The sequence below is a fragment of the Ammospiza caudacuta genome, chromosome 1 (genome assembly GCF_027887145.1).
Source record: "Ammospiza caudacuta isolate bAmmCau1 chromosome 1, bAmmCau1.pri, whole genome shotgun sequence".
NCBI classification, from domain to species: domain Eukaryota; kingdom Metazoa; phylum Chordata; class Aves; order Passeriformes; family Passerellidae; genus Ammospiza; species Ammospiza caudacuta.
The window spans coordinates 107,231,767-107,251,862 of NC_080593.1; the positions used below are offsets into that span (position 1 = coordinate 107,231,767).

At 39.5% G+C, this 20,096-nt stretch overlaps 1 protein-coding gene across 3 annotated transcripts in view; it reads left to right on the forward strand.

Annotated features, from left to right (window-relative positions):
• GREB1L (GREB1 like retinoic acid receptor coactivator) overlaps positions 1–20,096 on the forward strand; it is a 61,130-nt gene that overhangs the window by 7,098 nt on the left and 33,936 nt on the right. For 2 of the 3 annotated variants that reach the window (XM_058805719.1, XM_058805727.1), the window contains exons 3-9: positions 542–718; positions 3,436–3,612; positions 5,525–5,647; positions 10,786–10,923; positions 11,259–11,378; positions 13,107–13,244; positions 15,015–15,200. In XM_058805719.1, the coding sequence (XP_058661702.1) occupies positions 542–718; positions 3,436–3,612; positions 5,525–5,647; positions 10,786–10,923; positions 11,259–11,378; positions 13,107–13,244; positions 15,015–15,200 (1,059 nt within the window). Of the gene's footprint in view, positions 1–541; positions 719–3,435; positions 3,613–5,524; positions 5,648–8,838; positions 8,977–10,785; positions 10,924–11,258; positions 11,379–13,106; positions 13,245–15,014; positions 15,201–20,096 lie in introns of all 3 variants that reach the window. The other variant, XM_058805711.1, reaches the window with a different exon arrangement.

The following is a 20,096-nucleotide window of genomic DNA, read 5'->3' on the forward strand; positions in this document are numbered from 1 at the left end:
TTAATGTAATAAAATGATTTTTACTAGCCTCTACTAAACTTTCATCATCAATTTTTATTATTCTTTTGTATTACTTAACGGTGTTCATGTATCAACGCTTGCCTTCTGCAAGCAAATAAGACAAAATAGTGTCTCTTGAAAAAACTGTAAACTAAAGTTTGGCAAAGAAAAAATAATCTTTGGCATGTTTCAAGAGCTGTTTTCTGTTATTAAATCACAAGCTTATCCTCTTATTTTGATTGTTTTTGAAAAATTGGGTTTTGGAGCTATTTGATGTCTAATGTTTGGACACTTAAATTTCTTTTGTGCCCATATATCTTCAGCATATTTAAAATAATGTTATCTATTGCCTCTGAAACTCTCTGCTAGTGGTTCTGGTGAGATGCTATCTCAATTTCCTCTATTTCCCTTAAAAAGGATATATTAAAATTCCAGTTATAGCATCAAGTTGTGAAGGCCATTTGCTTTTGCAACTGATAAAGCAAAGAGAATTAAATGAATTCTTCTGAAGAGTTATCATTTGTTTTGCTTTGTTCTGTAGGTTTTTGTCAAGCAGGCAAGGATTTACGGTTGGTATCTCTGTGCATGGAGCAAATTGATATCCCAGCAGGCTTCCTGTTAGTAGGAGCCAAATCTCCCAACCTTCCTGAGCACATTCTAGTCTGCGCTGTTGACAAGAGGTTTTTGCCAGATGATCATGGAAAAAATGCACTTTTAGGTAAGAGATCTTTTTTTCTTTGTACCATAATAATTTGGAGGAAAAAAAAAAGCCAGTTGAAAATTATCTAATGTCATTTCAGCTAATAACCTTCTATTAGAAATATGTTGAGGAGAGGACTGACTTCATTAAATCAAATCTGTAGATGAACCTGCCTTAAAAGCCCATTTTAAAACAAGTCCCTGATTCCACCATTAATCACAATTGAATCTCCCAGATTTCTGTGTGGGCAGAAGTCAATTGCAGCCCTGGCATTCTAAATGTGAGCTATCCATATTCTCTGTATCTCAGCTGGAGCTTACAGCATTTTCATTTAACAAGAAATATGCTCATGCAAGTACTGAAAATGAACTATATAAAATTTTTTTTATTATTAAGGGATGATTTCTGCCCTTGGCTTCACCAGGATCATTGGTCTCAGTAGAAGTTCTGGGAGCAGTTTGCTTCCCAAAAACCAATACATAGGGACACCCCAGCCCACCTTTCCCAATTATGTCATAATCTGTTACATTTATGAAGTTTAAAATTTTAGTACAATAATGAATGCCTCTTGGTAATTGAAGAGAGGCCTATGTACACCTAAATTTCCTGCCTGGGTCACAACTGGTGCACATTTTAACAAGCTAGTAAAAGTGATTTAATGTATTTTGGATTATTTAGCCAGTTTTGAATTTACTCTTTCATTTCTCCCTCCAGTCATTGCTCTGCCTAGGATATATTCAGAAAGACCTTTCAACAGGAAAGAAATTACAACAAAGGATAAATACCCTGATTTAACTGCATTGCTCAAATTCTGGTGCAGACCACCAATATTTAGTGTAACTGTTGGAAACAGCTTTGTTTTGTACTTTAATGTTACATCTCCATTAAATCAATTTGATAAATCCATACACAGCAAACCTTTGGGCCTAAGGCAGAAGTTAGATATAGGCCTAAGGCCTGAGTTAGAGAGAGGCTGTGGTGTGATGTGCCCTCACTGGTTTGACTGGGGATTTGGGATAACAGGGTACACTTCAGGATTCAGAGGAGCTTCTCCCCTGCTTAGCAGGGGAAGTGTCAGGAGCTGACCAATAAGAACTGATAGGTAGATGGTGTTTAAACCTGATTAAATGTGGTACTGCTTGTCTTTCTTGGTAAGCTTCCCCCTCTATCCCAGCTTTGTATCCATCCATCCATCCATCCATCCATCCATCCATCCATCCATCCATCCATCCATCCATCCATCCATCCTCTCTGGTCTCATTTGTTAAGGAGCCTGGTGACTCACACCTCTGGCATTGCTGGAGTTTCTGACACTGGCACCTGTGAGCAAAGAACTGACTCAATAGCTCTGAGAGACCCTGGTTACTCTTTCTGAAAACTGTGGAGATGCGCCAGTAGATCCTGTGGGCTGCAAGAGAGTATAATAAAGAATGATTCAGTCCCAGGAAAAACAGGATGAAGAGATTTGCATCTTGGCATCCTCATCGAAGCTGATAATGAGGAGTAGTAAGGCTAAAGACAATGGCCTAATTATTAAGAGTTTTATGGATAAGGCATTTTGTCAAAAACACTGAATATCTTTGTCATAAACCTGTTATTTTGGCTGACAGGTGAGTGTAGGAACCAGCATCCTCCAAGGTGTTTGTCACTGTGGAAAATAATGATAGTAGTAAGAATGAAAAATTGATTCTCTTACAGATCTTGAACTGGTTAGTAATTGAATACAACCCAAACAAACACAAATTTCCACTAGGTATTAATCTGCTAGCATTTTTATAAATAATTATTGATATTCCATAGAAAATCTGTTTAATTAAGGGTTGAAAGCAGTTCAGAGATAAGTGGCATGACAAGTGAGACAACAGGGCTTAATTGTTTAGCATTAGATAATAGAGGGCTGATTCAAACCACAAAGATTTTAAGGCAGACCCATTTCAGATACCCCGTGCTTTGTTCTATGAAATGTTAGACTGGTGCCATCGTTAATCCAGATTCCCATTAACATAGCTGTGAATGGCGCTGGAAATCAAGGCTGCTTATAATTTTTAGTCTGGATTATATCCTCCAGACCTCAACTCAAAATTTCACCCCTTTCTGTGAAACCTTGTTGGGAATGTTGCAGAAAAACAGTCTTTGTCCCTAAAATGGTTACTTTCTTGAGAAGCTGTAGGTTTTTAAAACTGTTGTTAAGCACTCCTAACTCCAGCCATGCAAATCTTGACATCAAGTGATTGCTTTCAAGACTGTAATAAAATGTAAGGTTCAGCTTACTTAGAAAGTATTCTATGTAAGAACCCTCAGGGAAATCTTATTTGATGTTAATTTCAGTCATATGAAATTGGTCTGATGAATTAGCCACTGTTTTGAGAGACATGTCTGCACTTTGGAACCCATGGTTTTTTGATATAGAGAAAAATGGCTTTTTTTTTTACCCTCATGGAAATTTCGTGGTGTGACAACATAGTTCTCCCCCTGTCAAGTAGTTATTCTTCTCTGGGCTGTGTAGAGTGGAAAATTGGTGGCAGGGTTTTGGCATGGGTCAGTATGCCCTAAAGAGATGTAGGAGTTCAGAAGAGCTCAGACTGACACCCATGTGCTGTGCCCACAGAAGCTGGCTGCCTGGAGGCCTCCAGTCCCCTGGAATTGGATGTGCAGGTGGCTTTAGATGGCCTTATTCCTAGCAGACAGTACAGGACATTTAATCTGTTTGTGTATCTTCTGCTTCCTTCTTCCAGGATTTTCTGGGAATTGTATAGGCTGTGGAGAAAGAGGATTTCGGTACTTCACAGAGTTTTCCAATCATATCAACCTGAAATTAACCACTCAGCCAAAGAAGCAGAAGCACTTAAAGTACTACCTAGTAAGAAGCTCCCAAGGTGTACTGTCAAAGGGACCCCTTATCTGCTGGAAAGGTAATAAAGGTGCCCATCCAATTAGGGGTGTTTTATGCTATTAGGGGTGATGTTGAATAAAAAATTGAAAGTTGCTGTTGAAAATGTATGCATTCAAAAGCAACTGCTTGAAGGGAGAATTCTCACTGATTTCACTGAAGTTTGGATTTTGCCAAAGAGGTTAAAGTCTTAATAATAACCATGTGACTCTAAACACTCTTCTTTCATCTCCCCATACTTTTGGTGGCAGCCCTACATCTTCCCATTTTAGAGTGTGCAGTCATGTTGGTAGAAGAGAAGAGGCTACTCAGTCTGATGATTCCTTTATGTGCCTGAAGCACACAGCCAGGCCTGCAGCATTGGTTTTCCACTGATATTCATCTTTGCAGGTGCAGTCCAATCTGTTTTGTGCCTGAGGATAACTAGCATGCTGTAAGATTAAGAAAACTCAGGTCACTGATCTCAGGGAAAGAAAAGACTTGGATGCTCCTGCCATTTGTGGTGTTTTACACTTAGTCTTACCCTCTACCAGAGCAGCCTGTGCGACATTGTGTGCTACAGGAGGGTGCATTTGTGACCCCAAGGCAAGGTAGCCATGGGGGTGTCTTATTGGAGGATGCAGGGTTTTGGAGCTAGAACCATGCAAAGACTCAAGGAAGGAGTGGTTTACCCACTCACTGTCTGCCAAGCTGGTTTGTGTGCAGACTTCTTGACCTTTTCATCTGTGGTCTCACTCAGTGAAGACAGAGTTTGATCTGGTCCCTGTTGTTCCAAAAAGTTGATGTGAGGAGAGGGGAAGCTCTGCAGGAGAACTGACAGACATCTGAGGAGTCACATCCTCATGTGAATAGCAGCATGACACCAGAAAGAGATGGTTATCACTGAGCTGTATGAGTGATTATAGTTTGTATCAGTCAGTGTGTCAGAAGGATCCTGGCTTCAGCTGCTTTTCTCTGTTACAAGAAGAATTAACTACAACTTTAGAGTGCATGTTGCTTTTCTACAGCATTTTTTTCACAAAAATGACACAAATATTTAATTTGGTAGTGAAATTCCAAATAAAGACAAAGGCAGACTTATTTTACTTCTGGAATCTTTTTTCTGAAACCCCTCCTGATGCTAATGCAGTTGGAGTTGGTGTGTGTCCTGGTAAATGCCATCAGGAGTAATGCTCATGTGGAAGAAGCACATGGTTCCACTTTTGTTTATATACTAATTGCAAGTGCTCTGGGCACCCATGAAAATCCAGAAAATCAACTAAAAGTCAACCTCATGGGCATTACTTTGATAGGTCCTATCTCTGTATTGCTGCCATCCATCTGGTAACCTTTCACTCTTCACTTACATTATAGGTCTAATTAGAAGAAGGGTGCTTTTAAACACTTAAACCCTTCTTTTAAATCCTGATTAGATCTCAGTTTTAAAATTGGATTAATATGTGATTTTCAAGGTGACTTTCTCCTCCCTCAACTCAGTTTTCATCCAGACAGACACTAACAGCACTGAGATCTCCCTGAAGGTTTGTGGAAGCATATTAAAAATCTGGGTTTCAGCACAATTTCTCCTTTTAAAGGGCAATATATGACAGTTTGTATACAGGTTGTGCCCCAGAAGTCTCTGAGTGTTTTCTGGGACATGCCCAATACCTTCAAATCTCTTGGAAGCTGTGATCTGAGGGCTCTTGCCATTTTGCAGCATCTGTTGTGTATTTGCCTGGCCCCCTGAGTGGCCCCCAGGGAGGTTTTCCTAATTAGGAGACAAAGTTGACAAAACTGTGAATCCGTATTTTCCTTGGATGCTGCCATTTGCCGCTGTTTGTTGTACGTGCTCTGTGTGTGCTCCTAACGTTTTGTCGCCTTTCGCCACCGCGTTGCTGAACTTTGCTGCTGGGAGGAGGCCTTGTTAATATGTACTGTAGCTGCTTCATTTGCAGAATGTAGAAGCAGGCAATCATCTGCTGCTAGCCTCTCTGCTAAGCCAAATCCTTCGGTGTCACCGTCCGCGACCCCAGAGGGTGGATCCGCTAATGGATACCAGTCAGGGTTCACTCAGACAGGTAGGAGCTGAAAGTGCTGTAAAGATAACCATTGGGGGTGGTAAGTTACCTCGGCCACTGCTGGGTCAGGGATGCTGTAAACAACTGGGTATTTACCTTGAGCCATGTGGAGATTACACTAGAGAGGATGCCTTTCAAAATTTGCTTTGGCAAAGATTAAGACCCAGGTGAGGCTGAAGGTTAGATCAGTCTCAAAATAACAATTGATGTAAAAGCATTAAACAGTCTTTGATTGAGTTACTTGATTCTGTCCCTTCTTGTTGAAACCTTTTTGTTTCATTAATTTTTTTTGTGCATCTCAAAAAACTTCAATTACATCTTTGTAGGGAAGTGTTTGCTTAGTATATAAACTAGGGTATTTGTCTGGAAAAGGAGAATAATCTCCTTTTAGGGAGAGGGGACCAGATGTTATTTTATTTGCATGCTAATTTCCTTATTTATTTAAATTTTATTGCACAAAAAGGTGTACTTAGAATTGAAATTTCACCATATGCATACAGTGGGTTTTTGGTATGTGAGCTAACAGGTCTCTCACAACTATTCTAGAAAGCTATTAATGATACCCTTAAATAAGGAGGAAATATAAAAATCAAATAGACATTGACTGACAAAGAAGCAACATCTCAATATCATGTATCTATTTATTTATTGCAAGTAGACAGAGTGCTTTTGTTTGAGCTTCCTTCCTCATTGCTTTATTGCAGCTTCATCTATGCTGTTATATGTTTTTGTGTCTGTTTGTGCTATTTCTTGAAAAATTAAAAACAAGAGAAAATGGCCTGTTTGTTGTTACTAATTGATATGAATGTCCAAAACCACACGTTTCTTTAAAGGGAATGAAATGCAGATAGAAAGCAAGATGGTTAAAATACTTTTTACACCCAGAAAGTTTGTCAAAAGGAGTAATAAACAAAAGCTGAACGCAGGCATTCATATGAGACTATAATCACTGATTAGTATTTTCAGAGGCACTTCTCCCAGGTGGTTGCCCCTGTCCCTGTTGAGGAAGCAAAATGCTTTGGGCTTTGGGTAAAATTAAATGACAGTGTGGTTAAAACACATCTGCTGCATTTCATTGCATGATCCCTTGGCTTCCAGACCCAGGCATGAGAACTGTGCAGATGCATGAGAACCTGTTTATTTGGAGCAAGAAGCATTCTAATATTTACACAGCTTTGTCTTCTATTGTATCTGCCAAGTTAATAGATACACCTTTTATATACAGCTTTCTCCTTATCACTGCCTGCCATTTTCAGTGTGCTTGGTGTTTCTGTGTGTCACTGTTTGTACTCCTGGGTCATGCTCGTCAAAACCTTTTCATCTCCTTCTCCTGTTATCTTCTGGTGAAGATAATACCACACACATACACATGAATCCCCTGTGACTGGGAGAAGAGGGGAGAGTACCTTTTATTCAGTGGCATAAATTCTGATGTGTCACCTATGATGTGGGGCTTTTCTGGCTTTTTCTCTTCTAGATTCTGCAAAGCTCTTTCTACTGGAGTTGGCTTCTAGGTTGTTTTAAAACAGGACTACTTATTAGCAGGTTGTTTTCTGAAATTGTTTTCAGCTCATCACCAATTCATACCTTTTTTTTCTTTAAAAGTTGTGTAAATGTTTCTGGTGAGCAGCTCAGTCTCTGAGTTCTACAAGATATATGTAGGTAGTTATGGGCAGACAGTATCAAAAATATGGTTTTGGGCAGACACTTGAGGGGAAAATTCAATTCACATGTTAAGCAACTAGAAACAAGGCTTTACAAGAGAAAGATGAAGAATTTTAATAACTGATATTTTAATAAGTCCTGATTAGGTAACAGAGTGGTGTTTAAACATATACCAGCCACACCCACATTCACAGATAAAATTTCAAGAAAATGTATTACAAATAGAGGGGGGACAAAAAAAAAATCCCCAAAGCTTCGAGACAGTTTACTTTAAAGAAACTTTAACACTACATATTTGCTGCATCATATTTAATGGCAGACCAGCATCTCCCTCCAAGGGCCCAGACCTGGTGGTCTATTTTGTTAGCCTTTCAGTGTATTTCCTATGAGCATGGATAAGACTTTCTGGTGGGGCAGCAGCAGCAGAGGCTCCTGTGTTTGCTCTCCATGTCAGTTGCTCTGTCTGGCAAAGAAGAGCTTCCTCCCACTCTCCTCCACCAAATGGTGTGTGGCCTGAGGGTGAATGTGTTTGGCAGATCAAGTTGGTCTTTGTCTTCTGTTTTCTTTAGCTGGCTGTTTTACTGGGACATCTGTAGGTGAACTTAGCCTCCTTTGCCTACTTGTTGCAGACTCCTTTCTGAACTGATGCTGAGTTAATATTCTTTCACTCTGGTTATAAGAATTTGGATTTGCAAGTGTATCAGCATCTGAATGCCATTTTTTTCTTGAAGTAAATTGCAATTGTGAAATACCTGATGTTATAGGAACTTACATGTTGAGAGGTTTGGAATCAGTTTGATACTGGGCAAATATTCAAATTTGTTTGTTCTTCAGTTTATCCTTCTATAAAATAAGATTTATAGGTTTTGGCTGTGGTAGAGTGCTCTAGAAGTTTGTTAATTTATGCAAAGAGTTTGGGCTCAAATGCCCTTAATTTTTTACCCAGATTTATAAATGAGCATATGCTTTTTATAGTTTTATAGTGCTGTAAGGATGCTATGTTTTTGGGTTTGGTTTTTTCTGCCCTTAGTCAAGCTTAGCTGTGTCTGATAGAGATTCAGTAGCTTGTTGTTGAAAATCTCAGGTGATGGAGATTCCACAACCTCTTTTAGGTAACTTATTCCAGGGCTTATTCCCTGTGCTTGCTGGCTGCAATTTCCATAAGCTCTTCATCTTAGCTTCCTCATGTGAGCCATGAGAAAAATGCATTTACTTGCCTATCCCATGAGGCTATTTTGAGGAGCAATGAGATAACCCTTTCTACAGTTAAAATATCTTTTGAGTGTGTGCGAGTGCAAAATATTGTGGAAGAGATCAATCATGGGTTCAGTGGATTATAAGATTCTATAGAAACGCCCAGTTAAGTGTTTGTTAAAACTCCTGAGAGATACATGGTAATTTCTTGGGAGTGTAAAAAAATTGTTTGCAATTTATGCAGAGATGAGTGTTGATAAATGTGTATGTAATTAAAAAAATTATATATATATGTAAATTTTAATCATTAATGAAACAACTTCTGTTCTCAGATTCTTCAGTGTTCAGTCCAGCAAAATCATCTTCTGCTGCTGTTAACTTAAGTGGAACACAAGACCCATCCCGGAACAAGAACATTGTGAAACCTCTGGCTCTGTCAGTACAGCTCGTAGGAAAGGCATTTGCTGCAGGTATGGCTTTGCTTTCCAAAACATCCGAGAGCCAAGGGAATCATCAGCTTAACAGCCAAGAAAAGAGGGTGTTCTTTTTTTGGTGGAAAAGGGAAAGGAAAGCATTCACTAGCATTCTCCAGAACTGTCATATTCTTGCAGTCTTTGGCACAGAAATTTTTGCAGTTAGTACTGTTCCCAAGCTTGAGCCACACCTTGGCTTTCAGATTTAATATCCTGGTAGGAGCTCTCTTCCTAACTGTAAGAGAGCATAAATGTCACTTCTTAATATCACTCTGATTCCTGCCTCAGTAATTGAGAGTTGTATGCAGTTCTGCATTTCTAACATTTATAGTTTCTCCACATACATTTGGTGGAATTTAGTGTTGTTTTAAGGAGTTTTAATATATCTGCTGTTTTAATTGCTTATTTCTCTATTGTGTGTTTAATAAATTGTAACTCTTAACTGTGACATCTAAGTCCCACACTGAACTCTATTGAGGTAATCTGATTAGGTGATTTGTCTTTAAGCAAGAAAAAAGAAATCATCACACTTATTGCAGGACAGTGTGCTTGAATAAGAAAATGTATCAATTTATTTAGTTTATATATGCACATGAGCATTACACTTTATACATTATGTATTACATCTGCTATTTAATACTATATATACTGTTATGGTACATAACACAATTATGTTGTGGCTAATAAATCATTAACAGTTCTTTGTGCAAAATACCTTTCCCCCTCCATACTTGCATGATTTTATTTTGCACTGAAATTTCTTCTCAGCTTTTCAACCACTTTAACTGACCCATGTCTACCATATCTGCCTGTACAAAATTGTGGACTCTGAGTAGAAATGAGGAGCTAGCAATGGACAAGTGAGGTTATTCATATTTTGTAATTGGCAATTGTACCAGAATTTATTTGGAGGTCTGCAGCTGGGGAGTTGCATTGTTTTAAGCTGCATACCACATCTCTAACACTTCCAGTTGCAGCTGCCATCTGCCAGCTGCTGCACCATCTCCTGGTGTTCCTCCTGGAATGTGTTCTTGGGAGCTAAATCCTTGTGAAGCTGGCTGATTACCAGCAAGGAACTGGAGTTTCCACTGGCCTCCATTTTGGCAGTTTATGCCATTTTTTTTCTTCTGCAAAAACTGTGTTCTGAAAAAGAGTGAAAACGATAAGTGATGGTAACTTCTGGTGATCATCTGTTGTGCATATAGCAGGTCCTGCTGAGTGTCAGGCTTGCTGGGACTGGAGAATCACCTTAGGCAGAGGTAGCAAAATTAAGCATGGTTTGCCTCAGTAATGCTTAGGCCATATACACTTTGCAGCAAACTGCCCTGTCTTCCCCTGCCCAGTGTCCTTTGCTAAGGCTTTAGATGAGAGCCCTGTAATGAATTACTGTGCATGGCATAGGGATGACTGGGGGAAAATTTCTGAGCCACTTGTGGCTTAGAAATCTTTACAAGCTGAATTCGTGATGTATATTTAAAAAAAATTGCTGTGTAAGAAAATATATCACAAACTTTGCAATAATTTTGTGTGTGTGTGATTTTTTATTGTATTTTGGTGGGGCTTTCTTTGCATTTTTTCTTCCACCTATCCCTCCTCACCTTGAAATCTGGACACCCCTTTTCAAGGCTTAGATTTTGCAATCTGAATGTTTCTCTGCAAAGTACATTTCATGCTTTCCCTGGAGTATGTTTTTTCTCAGTCACACATCTTGCCCTGTTCTTTTGCATCAGTGTGTGGCTGTATTATTTTATTTGTTTGTTTTCAAGACTGTCTCAAGCCACACACTCTGTATTTTATTATACTCAGCTCCTCTTTCACTGCGTGCCACGGATGTTGCTAATGGAAATGCTAATGGAGGAAGAAATAATGCCTTGAGTACTACAGTCTCTCGGCCAATGCCTCACTCAACATCTCCAAGTCCTGGCTGTGCAGCTGGAGATCAAGGTAAAGAAAACCTCTCTGTTTTTTTATTCTAAGCTGCATTGGATGGTGAGCTTGAAATTTGTGATTTTGTTCTTCTTCTGATTGTAGCTGTTCCTACTGTTCAGTCTTTACAGATCCATTTGCTTTTTGGCATGACCATTAATGATAATGCTGGACATTTTAACACAGGTGACAATGTTTTTCACATCACAGATTGGTTTTATGTAAATCTGGGTATGAGCTTCTGGTGCTCTGCAATGTGATACCTGTTCAACCCTGGTGGGAAATGGAGGGTGGGCTGGAATTTGGTCATTTGGAAGGACAGGGTTTACAATTAGTTTTTGCTTTCCTTCCAGCATCCATGTCCAGTTCTGGACCACCAAAGAAACGCCACCGAGGATGGTCTCCTGGGTCCCCAGTCCCACCTCCTGCTTTAGCAGTACCTGTTCCTACGATCCGGCCTGCGACAAGAACAGGTAAAACTTGAATGACGCCGAGATTTCATTTGTTAAAACGTGAACTCAGCTAACCCAGCAGCCCCTTGCTGCACCTCTCACGTGTCACACAGCAAACATAACTGATCTTGTTGAAGTATTTAACCACACCATGGAGTATTTAAGTACACCATGCCCCCAAAAAAAGCGCATAAGATTGCAAGGTCCCAGTTGTTGTAATCTAAGATGCAACACAGGGGAAGTAAAACTGCTGGGGGAGAGAGAGGAAAAGAAGAGGCAAATAATATTATAATGCTAAAAGAAATCCATGGTTCCCCCAACTGTAACTCAGTTGTTCTAAAATTGTGCAGGTGTATGGATATATGAATATATTTCAAGGATTTTTTGTTAGCCTTCGCCTTGACTGTCGTGTTTCAGTGTGGTGTGGGATGATACAGAAGCTGTACACTCTGTTTCTGCATGGGAAAAACAGCTTTGCATAATTTTGGCCTAACAAAGGACACTGATAGTGATACACTAGGTGATCTTCAGTTAAAAGCAGAAAGTGAGACCAAATGTTAGTCATGCATGGAAAAGCTGTAGGAGTTTAATATCATGGCAGGAAATAGAATTAATTACAAGTACTCATTGATTTCCATGTAGGTACCTCTTTATTCATAACTGTTCATAAAACTGTTCCCTATTTGAGTACTTTTCAGTTGTGAGATTTAGCATATTTTCTAAAGAGTAATAAAGAGTTATTTATTCTTTTCTCTATAGAGTGAGAGAATAAGCATCCAAGGAGTGAAAAAAGCCATTCATCAATATGCACAATGCTTTTTTAACTCTGCTCTTGAGGACTTGGTTTTAAGATATTTTGGAATTATTTTCAGAGATACTCATCACAGGAGGAAGGGTTACATGGTAGTGCAGTCCTGCTTTTCTGAGCACCTGAAATTGTAGCTTTTGTCAGTTTCTATCTTCAGAAACCTGCTGAAGAGACATGATATAAGGCAATCTCCCCTGTTTGTTGAGTTTGTCTCCACTAATCTGCTACCTCTCTTGTGTACTCCATTTTCTATGAGTCTTTAGTAATACTTTTTTCTGTTGGATAAACAGTTTCCCCATGTGAAACATTCAGGTATGCATTCATTCATCCTGACTTTGATGTTTTTCTCTTGGTGGCATGGTTTGAAAAAGTGGTTGCAAACCACCAAATGAAGCCTAAGAAACTTGTGAAGCAGGCCTTACTCTGAAACCTGATTACAGATTACAAAATTCTTGCACTTGGCTTCCTTTGTTTATGAAAGCTGCTGCTGCTCTTTCATGAGTAAAGCTTGATTTTTATCCTTGTAGCAACTATCAAAGGGCAACTTTGAGATTTTGGCCTGCTTTTATTTTTCTTATCTACATATATTCTGGGTCAGAAGTCGAAGCAGTTTCTTCCCTTGTATTGAGAGGCAGTATTGGAGGGTGGCCTTTTGGCTCAGTACTTGGCTTTGTTTAAAGATGCATATTCAAACCTGTGTTTTGCTCTCTCATTCTCACCAACAATACAGTGGCGAGAAAAAGTTTTATTTTGGGGGTGGGGCTACAGGAGGATATAGGCTCTTCATTTAAATTACTTAAAACTATAGCAGGAAATGCAGAGACCTTTTGAATTTTATTACAGTTAGTGGTTTGCAGTAATTTTTTTCTTATTTGTTCATAAGGCCAAATCACAGTATGAGCCTTTTAGTAATGGAAGTCTCTCTTTTCTTTATTTTATAGAGCCTCTTTTGTCAGTCCCAGTTCCTCAATCCATGTTAACTGGAATTTTACAGCCTCAACCCATCCCAGCAGGGGAGACTGTAATAGTTCCTGAAAACCTGCTGAATAACTCGGGAGTCAGACCAGTGATTCTGATAGGTAAGTCTTACACTGGGGAATCAAATGCTGCATTTTGTACTAATACACACTCCCCAGGACAAAGGGATTTTTTTTTCTTTTTGTTGGTCGTGTACAATACAAAGTTGGTTTGTCACAGATAGTTTCCTTTAGTTGCTCAATATTTAAAACTGAAAGTCAGGCGATTTCTGGAGAACCTGATTTGCAAACAGGTCACCACTAGGTCAAATTTATGCAGAACCACTGGCCAAATCTAAGTTTTATACAAATAAGATTTTTGTAAAACCCAAAAAGAGAACAATTTCCAAGTAATGAAAATAGCTTTCCGGTATAAACCACTTATAAACCAAGCAAATATTTCCTGCAGCATTTATAGTTCAGATCTTGAAACCCCAGAATTCTACATGAGAACCAGAAAATTGATTTGCACTGACTAAACAGAAGTAAATCATACTAACTTTTTGTCATTTATAGTCCACAGTTCTTGTAAGCAATTGAGATAAGAGATCAGGCTTCAGGCTTTTAAAATCCTTTAGCTGTATAAAGTACTTTGTTAACCCTTAGCAAGACATTGTTTTAAGAGTATGACATTTAATGTGAATATGCCTTTCAACCTGAGCTATTTGGGCATAATACATTAAAATAGATGGGTCAGCTAGTGCTGCCAAAATTTTGATGAGTGAATTTTTTTTCACTCTATATTTTATTTAGGTCCAATATAGTATAGATGGTCATATAAAGTAGCTTCAGTGTCAATAGAACATGCTTGTCAAAACAGTCTGTAGAATGATTTCCATGAAGGAATGGAGAAGTTCTCCAAGTCCTGACTTGCACAGATAATTTTAATACACACAGCTCCTGGAGAATTACCAGGGCCATGTACACCAGTAAATCTGTCAAGGATAGGGTTACGCTTCTGGCTTGTTTTGCTCAGCGTTGTTTCTGGAAGCCGATTATAAAGCTCTAGCGTGGTGCTCTAATGGTTTTCAGAGAAACACTTCCTTATTAAAGATGAGGGTGCCTACAGCCATCAGCTTAAGTGCAAATTGAATGCAGCCCTTAGGCTCTTGGAGAGCTGCCATTAAGTCCTCAGTTAGGCTAAACTGTTAGTGGCCCTGAGAAACAGCGTCCTATTAATAGTACAGAACCAGATGTACCCAAAAGGATGGATTTGGCAAAATCTCTGTGGAAATGCTTCTTTTGAAATGAAAAACATTCTGAAGGAAAAGAGGAGTTAGCCTGTGCTCATGTGCTTTACCTTACAGAATAGCATGTTTAGTTGTCGATGTTTATTTTACCTGTTTATGAAAACAGAATGGGGAGGTGGCAAAAAAAGTGAAATCAATCCCAGCAATACCACAGTGGCTGAATCAATGCTAATGTGACTTATGCTGCTTTTATAATGTTAAGATCAATGTACTTTTGCTTTCATTGATTTTTTTTTCTTTGTACACTATATTATGGAGAATTTGTATTTAAAGGTCAGGGTAAGACCCAAACAGATAATATTCTCAGCTGTATTTGGTTAACAATAGTTATTACCCTGCTGGATATCATGCAGTTAATGTTAGTTCTTGCAAATGTATGTGATCACTTCTTGTAAAACACAGCAGAGGATCACTGGCCTATAATTTATTTTTTAGGCTATTATAATGCCAAGAACAATCATTGGTGCAATGTGTTTTGCCAGACAGCTTTAAGAAAATGTTTGGAAATGTATTATTGTGCAAGATTTCATGTAATGGGCAAATTTTATTAATTTCTGTGGGGATTTTGTTTGTTTTATCATAGGCTATGGCACTTTACCTTATTTCTATGGAAATGTTGGTGATATTGTTGTAAGTCCCTTGCTGGTGAACTGCTACAAGATTCCACAGCTGGAAAACAAGGATTTGGATCTCTTGGGCTTGTCCAGCAGTCAGCTGCTAAGTGTGGAGAATATGATACTTTTAACTATTCAGTATCTTGTCCAGCTAGGTAAGCAATTTGTTGTAAGTACTTGGTTTTATTTGAGACTGTCCTTTTTTCTTCATACCTTCATTACGTCCCTTTTAGGGCCAGTTTTCTGGCTGCTTTTGTGGCTGGGAGAGGCAAGTGGCTCCATCTAGTGTGTGCGACTTTGCCACTTGGCTCCTGAAACGGAAGAAGTGAGGTGAATTTAAAGGCTGATACTGCTTCTACTCTCCATATGGGGATTGACCAGGTCACCTTTGTGAAATGGATTTGCAATGCAGATAACTCATTTTCTTAGGGTATCAAACCATCAGTTATCACAGCCCTTTCTAAGGACACTTGGTCTGTTTTATTCAGTTTTGTGACAAATGCTGGCAGATGTGTGATGGTTGTCATTGTTTTGGTGACAGCACTGTTTACATGAAAACCACATTTGTTATTCAGACTAAGGCAAGTGATTCAGTGAATATCTCATTCTTGTAAATGTTTTTGAAATGGACTTTTTGCAAGTTTGAGAGCAAACCAGCAAGCCACATTTTTTTTTCCTCTTATTGCAGGTCCAGTCATTTTCCCCACCTTAGAATAAAAAGAGCAGTGGTAGCAGCAAGGTTTTAGAAGTTAAAAATGCAGGATAGTGTTGGGAAACTTCTACAGTAGTCTCACCCTAACTTTTGTAATTGAAAAGATGCCACTTATCGCAGGGGAGTGTGAAGTTACTTTTGTGAATAGCACAGTGCATCTGTAATACATAATGGTATGAAATATGCAGGTGTTCCAAAAGCAGCACAACTGCTGATAGCCTTACAATTTGGGGACCAAATGTGCTCCAAACCCCAAACATGCAGGTTTCACCCATGAGTGCTTACACTTCTCTGCAGTTTGTGGAGGAGACAGGAAGGAAACCATTTTCCATGTTGTAATAATACTCTCTGAGTGACCTGTTAGCTTTGTTTGTCATTCTCTGCCTCACTAGTTCATTGGATGCCATGTTAGAACTGACAAGGGGTTTCTTAATTTTTTACAGGATGTTTTTCTGTTACCTTCTTTCTGTGGGCCTAAATTTCTTATTTGAGATTTTCATCTTTATTGGGAAGTTGTAGAGTGTGTGTGGTAAAACCAGCTGCTTCACACAATTCTGGATTGATAGAGGCAGCTTGCAAATTTGAGGCCAGCTGATAACAGCCTTTCCAGTTAAAAATAAACTATTTGTTGAAACCTGTGAGTCAGTGAATCATGCTCCATGAGCAAGTCTAACTTCAGATGGATGCATCAAGTCTATACTTGCTGCAAACTAGAGGAGGCTTCAAGCAAAGCTTCTGTAGCAGAACTGTGTTCATTGAGCATTGTGACTTCAGCATAAAGCAATTCTCTTATTAGCAGGTGTTTGGTTTGCCTTTTGTTCTTAGCTGGGCAAAGCTGAATAGTTTGCTGTTTGACCTTTTGTGGAGACGTGTGCCAGTGCTGTAAGATGAAAGAGCCTAATGAGGAGAAAAGTAAAAACATTCTGTAGAGGAAGGGATCAAAACACGTTGCTGGTTTGAATATTGCTGTTAACTTGAAACTGTTGGAATTGTGACGGCTGCACGGAAATGTAGCCTTTGTCCCATGTTGTTAAATCAGAGCAGATTAGAAATGAGTGGGGGGTGGCCAGATTCAAAAGTTTTTGACAAGAAGAGACCAATACAGATATAAATTAACAATTTATTAATGTAAGCCTCTTTTTTTAAATTGAGAAAGTAGAACTAACATGTTTTTCTTTTCTCCACAGTATATTGCGAAAGAGTAAGATAAAGGCAAAGATAAAAAGCAGGCAAAAGCATGAAAGAGAGACTTGCCTAATTTTTTTCAGATCTCACTACTTGTATAAAATGTATTTGCAGATGACTGTGATCACAGATTATAAGACTATTAGCTATGGAAGTGCTCCTTTTTTGGAAAAAAAAGGGATATAGCTGAGAATTCCTGTCAGTGTTCTTGTGAAATTATGGCAGCCTTAATTGTAGGATGATGCTGTTGTGTTTTCAGAAATCAGCTGAGCAGCTCGTGATGATATTACAAATCAAAGTAAAAAAAACCAAATGCATTTCTGATGCTTTAAACCTTCTTTAAACCTGTTATTGTGAGCTGTAGCGTGGCTATAAATAAATTCCACTGACTGTGATGAAGGAATAAGTAAAAAAAGATAAAGAAGTGTGTTTGATTTTAGTGGGTTTTTTTTTTTTTTTAGTCTACCTCCAGGACTTATTCAGATTTCACATTTGTTATCTTTGGCAGCATTCATGGTGAAATGTTCTCAAGCTTTGTTTTTATATATCAGAATGCCCATATTTGCAGTATGGGTTACATTCCACCATCTGCAATCATCACCTTTTACTGTTGTACTGCCTTTTCTACAAACACCATCTCAGCCTATGCAGTGCTAAGGTGGTCTGTGTTCTGGTTGAAAAAGATTTCTGAAGCCTTTGTTATACTTCCTGTTTAGGATTCTGAAATCATTCTCCTTTCTTTCTTGTTGTGGTGCATTTGAGTCATTTTGGCTCTAGATTTTGTGTGCTTTGACACCCAGAGGTATTTTGTAGTTTTAATGTCCAAATGCACATCCAGAGTCAAGGCTCTTGCAGGACTTTGCTTTGAGTGGAAGGGATAGTCAGAAACTAAAAGCAAGAGCTTATTCCAGCAATTCTCCTGTCATAGGTGGTTGGAGAAATAGTCCCTGTGGGATGTACCCTGAAGTTTGTCTACCCAGAAATGAGTGTCATCCAGAAGTGGATGGCATTTGAATATATTGACTTAAACTGTATAGAATAATGGAATAGAATCATAGCAGCATTGAATCATTTAGTTTGAAAAAATCTTTAAGATCAGTGAGACCGATCATTAACTCAGCACTGCCAGGTTCATCACTAAACCATGTCCCCAGCTGCCGCATCCATGTGTCTTTTGAATGCCTTCAGGGATGCTGAATACACCACTTCCCTGGGCAGCCTATGCCAATGCCTAACCAACCTTTCAGTGAAGAAATTTATCCCAATGTCCAATCTAAACTTCCTCTGGCACAACTGGAGTGGTTTCCATCTGTTCTCTCACTTATTGTCCAAGAGAAGAGACCAATCCCCACCTGGCTACAGCCTCCTGTCAGGTAATGGTAGGTCCTCCTGGCCCCTTTTTTCTCCAGGCTAAACAACCCCAGCTCCCTTTTCCCATAAAACTTGTGTTCCCCAGCTCTGTTACCCTTCTCTGGACAGGCTCCAGCACCTCAACGTCCCTCCTGCAGTGAGGGGCCCTGAATTGCACACAGGACTCGAGGTGTGGCTTCACCAGTGCTGAGTACAGGGGGAAGATCCTGCTCTGGTCCTGCTGGCCACATTTTTTCTGGTGGAAGCCAGGCATTAGCTTTCTGAGCCACCTGGGCATATATATGCTGGCTCATGTTCAGCCAGCCATCAACCAGCAGCCCCAGGTGCTTTTCCAGAAGGCAGAATTCCAGCCATTCTTCCCAGGACTGTTGCTGCTGGAGGTTGTTGTGACCTAAGGGCAGGACATGGCACTTTGTTCAGTTGAACTCTCGGGCCTCTCGCTGGTCAGAGTGACCCAGAGAAGAGTTAGAAAGTCTCTTATCCCAGCCCAGTGCTTGAAGAAGGAGTCAGGGCTCTTCAGTTCTCAGTCTCAAGGTTGTTTATTGTTCCTTATCTATAAAATTCTTTCTCCTGTCCAGCTGAGGTCCGTTCAGCAAGACAGTCCAGGCACTCTGCCTGCCCCCAGGGTGGTGTTATGTCTTTATACTAAAAACTACAAATACAATGTTTACAATTACTTTCCAATACCTATCACCTGTGTTAGACAGTGAGCTTCTACTCTAAACCAGTCTAACAGTGCCAACATCACAGCAGAAGATGGAGGCCAAGAAGAAGAAGGAGAAAGGCTGGACACTCCCAGGTCCTTCCATCTTGCCCCCTGAACCCCCATTCTAGAAACCCCAAAATCTACTTTTTCACCCTGTGATAAATTCACTATTATTCTACTTAACTGTCGTGGCCTGCAGATCTTCATCTAAGGTTGGTAACTTGCTCCATGGGTCATAATCAAAACCACAGGCATCTTGGGCTCTGTGCCAGGGTCTCTGAGCCCCCTGGCAGGGTCCTGGCAGTTCAGGACAGCCAGAGGAATGTCCTGGGTTCCAACATTGAGCCTCAAACCATTGTCCTCAGCCCATTGATCCAGCCTGTCAGATCCCTCTGCAGAGCCTTCCTGCCCTCTGTCACCTGCAAGCTGCCTGAGGGTGCTCTCATACAGAATTACTGGATACTGGGAGGTGAAAGGGACCCATAAGGATCATCAAGTCCAACTCTTAAGGAAATGCCCCATGTGGAGTTTGAACCTACTACCCTGGCATTATCAGCACTGTGTTCTGACCAACTGAGCCAATCTCACTCAACCCCCTTGTCCATATAGATATTAAACAGACTGGCCCAAACACTGGGCCCTGGGGAACACCACTTGTGACCAGACACCAACTGAATGTAACTCAGATATTAATATTTTATTATATTGTTTATTTTGCAGTTTTGTTTTTGAAATCAAGGTGATAATTTGCATGCTCATTTCTGTAGAGAAGCTTCTATATATTCCCTTTTAGCATTGATATTTTTTTAAGGAAACTATTCACAATCAAAATCAATATCTATCATTTTGTTTTACATCTCATCTGATATTAATTAGTTCCATTATTTTTTCTGCACTGCTGTACTTTCTTATAAGTAATCTGAGTGAAATTCTGTGTATTCTCATACTGAGAATCTGCTTTTCCATTTGTACCATTATTTTAATCTTCTTGGATTCATGATGATGACCCTTGTGTTTAGAGCCTGTCTCTCAAGTAGCCTCCCTCAATCAGCAAAAGCTTGCTTTAATTTCTGTTAG